At 40.0% G+C, this 12,816-nt stretch overlaps 1 protein-coding gene across 2 annotated transcripts in view; it reads right to left on the bottom strand.

The window, feature by feature from the left end:
- KIFAP3 (kinesin associated protein 3) overlaps positions 1–12,816 on the bottom strand; it is a 67,472-nt gene that overhangs the window by 16,282 nt on the left and 38,374 nt on the right. For both annotated transcript variants that reach the window (XM_059478646.1, XM_059478647.1), the window contains exons 18-19: positions 9,027–9,216; positions 4,505–4,604 (exon numbers count right to left, since the gene is read on the bottom strand). In XM_059478646.1, coding sequence (XP_059334629.1) covers positions 4,505–4,604; positions 9,027–9,216 — 290 coding nt within the window. The remainder of the gene's footprint in view (positions 1–4,504; positions 4,605–9,026; positions 9,217–12,816) is intronic.

The following is a 12,816-nucleotide window of genomic DNA, read 5'->3' as shown; positions in this document are numbered from 1 at the left end:
GTTTGCCACAATCATAAAACTTTCACTCAATATTAAGCCTTATCAGAACCAGAAACCTTGAATTCAGATTTTAATAACACATGAAAATTTCAAATCTATGCCTAATGCCCATCTGCTCCTGAAAGACAGAAAGATGATTCAAAGCTGGTAATCTAATCATAAAAGTATTTTCCTAGCCAATGAAAAAAATCTGGATAGAAGCTGTCAAAACAACCTCCTCAGCCACATCTTTTCTGCTGAATGGAAAACATACTTTACAATCTGTCTGCATTATGCTCCAAACCTTTGAGGAAAACAAGAGATGCTGTTTATGGGCTTTATCACTGCTCCTGTGGATGTAACATTCTGAAATAATTCTATTTATAGGCCTCATAGGTAACGGTACAACAGCACTAAGAATATAGTTCATGGATAAGAGCTGTAAACAGAAGCTGCAGAACACACAGGCTACATCCCCAGAAACAGAGCATTTCCCAGGGTGGCACTATCAGAAAAAAGGCAGCTGCACAGGTCTTCACTTTTGTGCTGCTTCTGCTTCATGATGACAAATAACAGAAATAACAATTATCAGGATGTGGATATGTCCAGAGCAGCAAGCATGCAAGCAAATCTACAAAGTGAATTCAGGGCTAGACACTTTTACAATTTCCTTCAAAGCTGAATTCAGGGCTAGATACTTTTACAATTCCCTTCAAAGCTGAATTCAGGGCTAGATACTTTTACAATTCCCTTCAAAGCTGAATTCAGGGCTAGATACTTTTACAATTCCCTTCAAAGCTGAATTCAGGGCTCGATACTTTTACAATTCCCTTCAAAGCTGTTCCTTACTTCACAGTGCATGATGATGTGAGGTGGCACTCTCAACTCCTGAGAGTAACACTACTCCAGGTGTCAAAGGAAAAGATATCCCATGAAGGGAAGGCAGTGTCTTTGAAAAAAAACCCTCTTTCCCCAGATCAAGAGATGTTTTTACTGTCAATGCTGCCACTTCACGTTACCCTCCTGAAAATGACCAGGAAGAACAGTCCCAGTGTGGTAACCCAGTGAGTACAGATGCCTATCCATAATTCAACTATTTTGAATTCCTGTTCTGCATGACTTGACAAAAGCATCTCCCTACCCTCCCAGGACTGTGCAGCAGCTCTGGGTGTGTGGGTCCAGGGGCTCTTGGGGCAAGGACTCCACCAGAGATGCTGGTGGCATCCCTGCTGCATCACAGGACAGTCAACCACTTCAGCAACTGCACCTCTGGACACAGTTGCTGCTCCAGTTGCCCTGAATCTTCCCAAATGAAGCAGCCTGGAATTGCAATGGCAGAGTATCCTGGTTTGAAAAGGAACCGAGTTTTCTGGGTACCCTGGAGCTCTGCTAGAACAGCATCCCCCAGCCAAGGAAGTTCACAATGGAACTGGAGTAACAATAGGACACATGGCAGGTGGTGGGGGCTGGGTTATCAAACAGAACTTACAGGGAAAATCTTCCAGACAGTTTGAGTTTCACTGTGGTCCTTGACAGCCACTCCTCACAGACACAGTTCTTTGGCTCCAAAAACTGGGATGGTGATCAGAACACACTCAAGGCCTGGTAATGCACTGAGGGCACCAACACCAGCTCAACACAAACTCAGTTTCTCAGATGTGCAGCCACTAAAAACGTGGGATTTTCTGGCTGCCTTTTCTTTCCTCCTGGAGGCAAGGCAAAGTCCTGATCCATACTCTGAGCACATTGCAAGGACAGGAAACAGCCTCAGAGAAATTAAAGAGGTAACATACCCTCATTCTTTCTCATAGGAATGCAGAAAGGAGAAGAAAGGATTAAATTATTCAAGGCTAAGGAGCAAGAAGTCAGCTCATGGTTGTTACCTACCTCAAAATTCACAGGGTGGTCTTAAGTGGCAAAGAGACTCTCTCTTAAATTGACAAAGAGACTTCAGAACTCACCCCATTGCTTAGCAAAAACTGCTTCTATTACAGAATTGAAAAGCCTTATATTAAAGGCAAAGACCAGAAGACAGAGGCATAACAAATAAATGTATAATAAATGAAAAAGTATAACAAATTAAAAGACCAAAACCAAGAATCTACTCATAATTAGCAATCTCTCTCTGAACTTCCAAGCCATGTTACTATTAACTGACTTGCTAATTGTCTATGAAAACCACAACTCAGCTTTCTTGCTAAAAAAGTTTCCTGAAAACATATTCAAATATTATTAATAGAAAAAAATGAACCATTTTTTTATAACAAAAATCTTGATTTATTAAAAGCTGGAACTGGTTAAAAATAAATCCTTGACATAAGGTTCTTGTTAGCTTTAAACTGTAAGCATAAAAATCCCCCAGAATGATGTTTTGCTGTGGCTGAAATGTACACTATATAACACATAAAAAGCGCCTTGACTTGCTGCTATTATTTTTAATTAGGCTCTGTAGCACGTATGGTTTTACCTTCCAACACCAATTCCAGTTGGGAAAAGGGAGCTCCAGACCCATGGGACTGGCAATTCCATGGCTCATGCCTTGGAGCACTAATGCATTTTACATTAGGTCTGAGCATCAGGAAATCCTGGCTGCTGGCGCCAGGCACTTCCAGCCCATAATGATCCACATGTGAGCAGTCAGATTCACCACTCAGCTGCCACTATCTATTCTATCAAACAATTCACTCCTGCTCTGCTACAAATAAGACAGAACATTTGCAGCACTCCACACTGTTTCCAATTAGTCTGTGTGTCTGGACTGCAGATAAGTCCATGGAGCAATCATATTGGAAGAAATCTTCCTAGCAAACAGAAATTCCAATATTTCCAGAGGCCATCAGCAATGGGCCAACCTGCAGAATTTTCTTGCCTTGAAACATGCAAGTAAGGTTGATTTAACTTAATTTAACTAGGCATACACCAGATGTATTTTGCTACTCATGTTAGCTGGAATACAATCAGATTAAAAAGCAGGTTATATTGGAGCTCCCTGATGAGGGACTGCAATTTGAGGCTGACTGATGTGCCTTCACTTCTAACCAAGGACACTGAAGATGGTTTTGTTTCCCAGCTGAAAACTCTCTGTTTTCAGAGTATCTTGACTGGGACTTTCTCTAAATTAACTAAGTAAACTTCTCTAGGAGTCTACAAGCTCTACCCTACACACCTTTCCCCAAAACCTGCAGGGAGCACCCTCCAATGTTCTGGTGAGCAGAGAAATCCATCACCTCGTGGTTGTGTGTCTACTGTGAAGTTAAAAATGGTGAGTGACCCACTGAGACCCCAAGAGCAGCACAGAGCTCACACTTACCTCAGTTTCTCTCCCACCTGCAAGCTCTGAAACAAAGGTTGAACATTTGGAAATGATCAGCACAGGCACCAGCATTCCCTTTCCCAAACACAGCCTCACACTACTCTGAATTTGATGCTTACTGAGTATAAATATTTACTTTTCTCAGAAGATCCATCTCAAATCTTGTTTCTTTTTGTTCCCTAAACATGTTAGTTATTTTAATTTGTCTCTATATTGTTACCACCACTCCAACCCTTACTCAGTGTTCAGCTTTCTGGGGCATCACAGGTAGAATAAACCAACCAAAGTAACTGTTCACCACCCTTGATTAATTACAAGAAGCCAAAGTAAGGGAGGAAAATCTTTTTTGCTTCATCTGTACATACTGTGAATGACTTACATTTTACAAATATAAGGTGTTAGTGGTGAAAAGAACATTCTTCCTCTGGAAAGAAACAGCTTCAGCCCCAGGGCTGGGCATATCCACATAGCTGGATCCTGGTGAAGCAAATGCTGTACCTTGACTATCAAGTGTTTGAACTATTTCCTGCTCATGAGTGCACAGAATTAATGTTTTTATAAAAGGCACTTCCTAAACTCTACAGCATCAGGATTTATGAAGATTCCATTCTTGGAAATGAGTCTTTTTTATTTTGAACTCATGGGAGAAGTTTATTCAGAAATTCAAACTGGAACAGCTTGCCAACTTTGAGAGGGAGAGGTCTTTGAGCAGAGGGGAAATTCTGAAAAAGATCTCCAAGAATATCAGCAAAAGCTGATGCCTTTTGCCCCTGTTGCCCATTTTCAGGAATCTAGCTGAGAATACCTTGGGAAGGCTTAGGTTAATGGAAAAACACCAAAAACCACCAAACCCACAGCAGCTGAAAGACTTCTTTTAAATTTAGGAATATTGGAAACAAACATCATCTGGATGATCAGCATCTCAAGCCTCTCTCTAGATGTTTCCCAAATACTCTGAGGAGTATTTGAGTAGTTGTCATAACAGGTGGTGTATTCTGTGTTATTATTCTATTCCACAGGTTTTGGAAGCTGTGATGTATTACAGCATGTTAGGATGTTAAAACAGACATGTGATTCAGACAACAGACTAGAACTGCTTGTGCAGTGTAAATCATTCCTACTGCTATGGGGGCAACAATTACTGAGCACTACAAATGAAGCCCTAAAAGAAACTTGTTGGATTGTAAGAATTCTTCAGTAGGAGCTACTTACTTGGCAGAGAAGGGGTGCTGCCCAACCAGGTCTCCATTCTGCAGCTGGTAATCCCCAAAGATATCAGGACTCACTGCTCCATCAGGGACTATCAGCCCATCTAGAAAACAAAACACAGCCACTTATCAAGAGCAGGATTGAGGGAAAGTGGCCAAAACCACCTGGTCCTGGTTTCTTTTAGCAATTCAAAAGGAATTTAACTTACAATATTTCTGTGAGGAACAAAAATCAACAATAATACTGAAACCCAGCAACTTCAAGTACAAAGAAGTCCTTACTGGGACTCCAAGGAGCTTCAGCCCACTGCCCTGAAAAATGCTGTACCTAAGAAATATTCTCTTAGCCCTTCTTCCTTAAGACTATAAAAGTTATTTCAAGACAAATCTTGTCTCACCCATCAAAGTAAGCACAGAAAACAAGTAATGAGAAAGGTAAAACATTAATGTGGGCCAGCAGCATAAAAATAAAAAAGCAGCAAAAGTCTTAATTGTTCAGACTCTACACTGCACCACTGTATCTTTTCAAACTTGTGGAGAAAAACAAGAAAGTGACTTCAAACTTATTTATCTTGCCCATCTTTTAATATCTCAGAGCTCTTTCCAACAAGGGCAGGCTTTTCCTGTGATATCCTTTTAAGAACACAGGTTAAAGATTTTTTGTGCTCCCTTTACATTACAACACTGACATGTGAAGATGCAGACATTTGTAAAGCCAGAAATATTCCTTAAAGGCTTCACAGTCTCTGCCTGCTTTATGAGGAAAAGAAAATCAGGAGCTAACATCTTCCTTCTGTTCCATCAGTGTAAACCCAGAGAGTGTCTTTGAAGTAAAGTCACTGAACTGACCCCAGCTGAATGAGAGCCCAGCTTAACTCTTTGCTGCTCCCATTCACAAAACACATTTCTTTTTAATATTAAGGGCACAGTTCTTACTTGGTAATTAGTATTAGGCTCTAATCAGATAAAACAAGCTCTTTCATTTAAACAGCCCCTACATCAGTTTGTCTCCATCACTGTATGAAAACCATTCCAGACCTGAAGTGCAGAAAGCATCCCCATAAAACCAGGGCAGAAACAGGTACACCCAGACTGATACATTAAGAGTTTAAGAGAGGGAACACAGAGATTCCTAATGACTAGGAAGTTACAAATGCCATTCCACTTTAAAGAAAGAGAGATAAGATCCAGGGAGTCACAGGCCACTTAGCTTAACCTCTGTGGTTTCCAAACTACTAAAACTGCCTGCACAGGAAGCAGTGGAAAGTTACTTACAGACACAAGGGCTTAGAGATGATGACTCTGGCATTCAAACAAATCCCCCCATGCTTTATGAATTTACCTGATGTTTTTTGAAGATAATATAGTGACAAGTGATAAAAGGAATAGAATTGACACATCTAGATTTCTAACAGACATTTGATGAGGTGCTACAGAGATTCATTTAGAAGATAGTACCTCATGGGAAAGTGACTGAATGCAAGGCAGCAGATTGCAAATGAAAAATGCCAGCCATGATCAGCCCACATTTTAGCAGCATCAGATTGCTGTACATGGCCATGTTCTAATTGCAGACATGTGTGTACAGTATGGGAAGGAGTATGACTTGACAAGCAGGAGTTCTGGCAGGGATCAATATTCCTGTCTCTCAGCATGTTCAGCAGGACAGGGGTGCCCTGTGACATCACACAAACAGAAAATGTCCAAAGAAGTGAAAGGAAAGTTGAAATAGCCTTTATTAAGGCTTGTGCCAAATTTTTCTAGCTCACCTCCTAGTCTGTATGCTCCACTGAACTGAAATGAGGAGGAGCATGATCACTTTTATACCTGCAGCACTTCAGATCAAAAGCAATCCATGTAAGTAAGTGACTATGCATTTTAAATAGCCAGGCTAGGTTAAGAGAAACTGAAATAAAACATATGTCTCTGTATTAATAAAGCAAGCACTACATTTTAACTCTGAGGCTACTGCTACCACTACTTAAAGTGTCTTCAATCAAGAGTGTTAACAGTCAAACCATAACACTCAGAATTATGGCTCACATGAATGTATAGGAAAATGAAAGCACATGGAGAGCATCAGCTGCAGAAAATGTGATTACACAGTTAAAGGACATCTGTTGTTATGTACATTTCAACATAAATTAGATTATGTACTTTCAGAGCAAGAGAGGCACTGAGCTCAGGAAGGTAACTTCAGAGATTCTACCACATTTTTCATGTAGATTTAAATTCCTGTGCAAGAGAGGGATTGGTCTGTCATGAATTAAGGAACTTATCTTGCCATCAGTGAGCTCAAAAATGATTATGGTCAAGGTGGGACTTGTGCTGTCAGCCATCAGTGTAGATCACTTCTAAAATTATCAAACTGAAATACAAGTATTTCATTTCTGGCTGCACAAAGATTTGTACTTTTGGTGGGTTTGGGTTTAGTTTTTTTCACTAAGTAATGATCTGTCCTTCAGAACCCAAATCTCTGCTCCAATTGGTACCTTAACCTTAACTTTCAAAGGAGTATTATGTCCCTTTTGAGATGCCACATTTCAAAAGTTGAAGTCTAGGAAATTGCAGAAGCACACAATTACTGACATTTGCTGCAATGAACCTGAGAAGTGAACCTACCTTTTGAATATAACCACTCTTGAAAAAGGGCTACCTTTAAAACCAAAACCACATTTCAAACATCTGCAGAACATATCACCAGAATTCTACCCTTCCTTTCCAGTCAAGTATCAATTCCAGCACAAAAAATCCAAAAGGGAAAAATTATCACACTAAGAGGCAAGTAGCTATGGCAGAAGAAAAAGAAGCTTTATGTTCTGATATCCTTTGAGAACAATATTTGAAATGCTACTGAGATCTTGCACAATTATTTTCTTGCAGCAGCTATGAGTGAAGACAATGGGGTTTAGTGGTTTTGTTTTTCTAATTACTCTTCCTGCAAATTGATTCAGAGTCACAGAGTTTTGTGACTCATGCTTCGTGGCAGAGGACTGGACACTTCTGTGGAAAATTAAAAACACAGACTCAAACCCAGCAATTAAAAAAATAAAGGCAAAAATTCATGCACTCAGTTATCCAGGAGCTTAAAGAGGATCTAAACCCAAAAGTTGGAGAGGGTAAGCCAACTCCTAGTTACAAAAAGTTATGAAGACATTTATCCACTGGGCCAAATTATTTCATTATAGTCTGCTGCAAAGTTTTATTGGACCTTTGTCCTGAACATCTGGCAGCACTGGATTAGATAAATCAGCATTTACAGAAGAGATACACACACTTCCCTAAATCCCAGATATACAACAGCAAAAAAATCATACAGATAGATTAAAGTTGTGAAATGATGGCCTCTGCTAAGGAATCTACAAGTTTGCTGAGAATCAAGTGAAGTCTTTCATCAATATCTGCAATAAAAATCCCATTGCACAACTAACACAATAGGCAGAACAAAATTCAGCATAAATCCCACAGCTGTGAATTTAACAGGGATGAGAGGGTTTTGTTTACAGAGCAAACAAACTATGGACACAAGAAATAGGTGGGAAGAACAAGGCTGGGCTATCTTTACTTGACTCCACTGTCATGTTCCATCAGCTATCTGAGACAGGTTTACTCATATTCCTGCAGACCTGTAACATGTCCTAAAATCATGGATGTGTAGTACTTAAACCATCACTAACATCCTGATGCCTTAGGATTTTAGATTTTAGATTTTTCAGATCCTGTACTGATTTAGTATATAACTCTAAATTCTATACAGTTTCAGCTGCTGCCTTCACATTTTGGTCAGACAAAACAATCCCTCTGGGCCTCAAACTCAAGGACACCCTGCAGCTTCAGGCCCTGAGAAGTATGAACAAAAAGTGAAATGGGGAGGAGCAAACTGAGGGAGTATAACTTCACTACCTGAAGCTGTAATTGGAGGATTAACCCCTGATATGTGAATGAACAAACTTATAATTGTCTGAGAAACTTGTGACCATTGTCCATCCTGGGTGTAGCCCTTTGAGGCTTCTGGCTGCCCAAGGAGGAATGATAAACAGATTTTCCTTTGCACTTTAATGTGGTTGTCCTTTAATTTGAGCTGCAATAGGGTTCATTTGATGTGATTCCTCATACTGAACCAAAACTGGCTGTACAAAAAGTACAAAGCTCATTATGTTCAAGGCTCTACATAGTGATTTGTTACATTCTTCATTAAAAACCTACTGTTTACATAAGAGATTCAATTAACCATTTATTAAGAAAGAAAAAATTGATCTTGTCTAGCTATTCAAAAGTTAGGCATGTGATTTTAACTCTGTGCCTCTATAAACCAAGCAGAGAAACAGATGCCCAAGGTATATTGAAGGCCTTCAAATAGCTAAATACCCACTTTTATTGTCTTAATCTTGTTCTAGGTAGGCATTCCATGGCATCAACCCCAACAAGGACAAACCCAACCATGGCTGAGTCAGGCCCAGCTCAAGCTCCCACTGCAAATGCAGAGGTGGCAATCCCAGTGCTGAACACTGACAGTGCTGCTTTACCTGCATTGTAGAAGAGGTCAGGTCTCTCCAGAATGTCCCCCTCGTGGATGTAGGGCTCGATGGGGTCATCCCCATACAGGTACTGCTCACTGTCGTCCATCTGCCGGCTCTCCACCATCTCCAGCCACTGCGAGTTGTGCCATCGGAACTTCTCCGTCTGGATTTTTTTAGCCCATTCCTCATCATATTCCTGGCAAAAATCACCACACACTGCTTTAGGATCAGCTGTAGACACAGCTGGTGTAACAGGAAATGGCAGGGTGTCACCCTGATTTTTTAAGATTTTTTCTAAGCCTTCTGATGTTGACATTCTTGTAACAAACTTTCCTTCTTTTATGGAGGAGAGAAATTTGATGGACTGTTGGTTTGGCCAGTGTCACTGGAGATGTGGCACTTTCACCCTCCAATCCACTGTCACTTTTGGAAAACTATTATCTGACTCCAAAATTTATAAACTTCCCTTTTTCTTCACCTTGAGAGCAGCAGTGTGTGCGCTTGTGTTGTTTTGTGTCCTACAGTGACATCAGGGGAAGCCAACATCAGCAAAAATGCCAGCTCAGGGCCCAGTGACTTCAATGCTCTGCTCAGCTGCATGTTCTTTGAGCAAAAGGGATTTTGCAAGCATTGGGAATTATATGGGTTTGTGCTACAGCAGTACAATCTTCCCTTCATGGTTTGGAACTTCATTCCATCCAGAAAAAACTCCTGCTTTCAACAGAACAGTTCCATCAGCAGTCTCCTCATTTGGTTTAATTAAGAAGACCCAATTACTGCCAATCTCCAGGGGATTTTTAGTAATTAATTATTAACACTGGCCAAATACTGCACATCTTCATTAGATGAGCATTTCCTAGGACAACTAGTTACTAAAAAATCTATTAAGGAAAAAGGCTGTGATAAAACAAATTTCTTTCATGAACTCCAGCAAGAATTTAATTTCAACTTCATGTCAAATGTTATGTACAATGTCTAACAACCACAAAAATGGTAGGCAAGAAAACTCTGAGGGGAACTTCTCCAGAAAGCTGAGTAAAACAGGATATAGGTTCCAGTCACTATGGAAAAACATGCAGGCATGACATTTCAATCTGGATTACAGCCTAATTGCACTCAATGATGAGATATTCGTGTAAAGGAACAGCAGCATGAAGTGAGATAGCCTTTGGTCACTGCAATCAGCTGTTCTGAGAGGGATCTTCTGAACAGAGCAGATTTAGGGCTGGTGATTTCCCATGGGTAACACTCAGCTCCTCAATCCTGCTGGAATGATAAGGCCCAGCTACCTCTAGGTAGCTCATCAACACATGAAATCTGCAGATTGTATCCATTTGGGAATAGTCACAAATAATGCACCACAATTTGTGTTTTTTTAAACCAAAGTATTGTGAGCAAGAATAATATCCCTAGCCAGAATGTTTCTTCTTGTGGGAAGAAATATCCTTATGGAACACATCCCACTCCACTTCTGACCTAACTACAAAGGAGAGAAAAGTTGAAAATAATTTCTGAACTCTCATGGTGGTGAACACATGATCTAGATAGACTTTCCTCAGAGTAGTTTAAGGCTTTAAACATCTGTTTTACTTAGCCCTGAAGATGTTACACAATTAGTGACAATGCCTTGGTTGTGGAAGCGGGAATTTCTGACCTGCCAAAGTAAATCTGCCTACAACCAGAGGACAAAAAATAGCAGAGAAGGCAGAATCAGCTGGTTTAGGAGCTCAGGTTAAACTTCTGAAAGCTCCACAATCTGAACTAGAGGTTTTTAACTGACTTAATACTCAACCAGCCTTGTCTTCATTGCTGTCTATGTGTTCCACAGGGAACACTCTCTTCCCTGTGTCTTTTTTGTGTAATAACACAAAAACCAGCTGGCCCTGCCAGTCTGGCAAAGGCTTCTCTGACATTGCCAACAGGTATCTAGAACATCCAAGATTTCATTATTCTCCATTTCTCCAATTCCACCTATGATCAATACTGATTTCTACACCTTGCTAATTCCACTCCTCACCATCTGACACTCCTGTTCAGTGATCCTGTCCTAAACATGGTGTCCTGCACAACTTCCACACCCAGAGCTGGTATCACCTGTGGGATCTATATTCTCAGTGCCTAGGGAAGCAAAATTCCACTTTGTGTCTGTCAGCATTACTGCAGCCCTAGGGAGGGAGAAAGACAAGACCAAAACTCAACAAACACACACTTACACTACATACTGTTTGGTAAAGAACACCTCAGGCTATTTCTTGATTTTATTTCCCTCATTTCCACTCTTGATTATAAAGAAAAACTAGAAGTAACAGTAAAAACTTGGAAAAAGCAAGCTCGTCACTGAGATTTATAAAATTACCTATAAAAAAAGGACAAGGCATGACTTTCAATGATGACATCTGACCAGCACCTTGGAAACAGCTCCTTTGCTGCATCTGCCAGAGCTAACCCCTGGGCTGGCTGTTATGTCACCCTCCAGCAGTTGGGAATTACTTACAAGCTTTAGAGAAACGTCTTGTAACTGCCAGAAATCATAGTGCACTCTTAAGAACACTATTCCCAGAAGTCACGATTGCAAAGAAAGGGAGGAAAATAAACAAATTTAACAAACAGCAAATTAGATTAACCTCTGTGAAAGCTGAATCCCTTCTACATTATCCTGTTTACTTTTCAAAGTTCTCAAAAGCCAAAAGGCCATCAGCTAAATCACCTCATTCACATTTACCACCAATGCACTTGGAAAACACTTGAATATTCCTGAAGTTACAACCCTAAATGTATCCCACTTCCTGACATCAGAGTTCCACTCACACCACTGTCTGAACATGCTGAATGTCTGTCAGAAATAGACATCAACTTTTTATATCCTTATGCAAAAATCATTTTACATTTCTCAGATTCTTACTGATTTTTCCTTCAGCTCATGACAGCAGGGCAGAATATTCCAACATATTCTACATTTCCCATCCTATATTAAGAGGTTTAAGACTCCCAGATATTTTTCCTCTATCATTCATCTAAATTTTGGAAAATTATTAGCAATTATTTTGGAAACGTATTACGTTGGAAAAGTATTAGCAATTGAACAGCAATAACTTAAAAACCACAATTTATCCATTCAAGTACTTTGACATCTTTGTTCTTGTTGTTCATTCTCAGTGAAAACAGCAAGGTACAAATGTTGCAAAGAAGTGACTGCCCCAGAATTAGATGAATGATCAGTTTTGTCAGGAGTTTCATTCTGGCAGCAATCACAGAAAAGGAAGATCTGCAATAATCTAGAATGATTTACAGAACCTCAGCACTAAAGAAGTCCATTTCAGTAGTGCTAGATCAGGAATATATCTGTAGATTTTCCATGGAAATATGCAGAACCACCACTGGGTAAATGATTAATGGAATAACATCAGAATGGAAGAAAAGCTGTAAATGCAGGACTACGGCCAAAAGGCATAAAGAAACCAAATTAAAGACATTTAGAGCAAAACAATTCCCTAAAACACTGCAAGTCTTCCAGTAATTATATTTTAAGCTATTAAAATCTTTTTTATTATTATTTTGTGGGGCAGGGTTATTATTTTGTTTTGGTTGGGTTTTGGTTTTTAAACACATGAAGCACTCCTCCTTTACAAGGGAACTTCTGCAAACATGAAACCAGAAAGCTAAAAATTATGGAGATCCAGCTATAGCTTTGAGCCCTCCAGTCCTTTTAAATGTCAGGCTACTGGAAAAGCACAGCAAGGAAGATGAGAAGGTGAACAGAATGTGCTTATTTTCCAGCACCACCCCCTTCAAACAC

The sequence above is a fragment of the Ammospiza nelsoni genome, chromosome 9 (genome assembly GCF_027579445.1).
Source record: "Ammospiza nelsoni isolate bAmmNel1 chromosome 9, bAmmNel1.pri, whole genome shotgun sequence".
In the NCBI taxonomy this organism is placed as follows: domain Eukaryota; kingdom Metazoa; phylum Chordata; class Aves; order Passeriformes; family Passerellidae; genus Ammospiza; species Ammospiza nelsoni.
The sequence above is the reverse complement of the archived record's forward strand: the minus strand, read 5'-3'. Positions and strand labels throughout refer to the sequence as shown.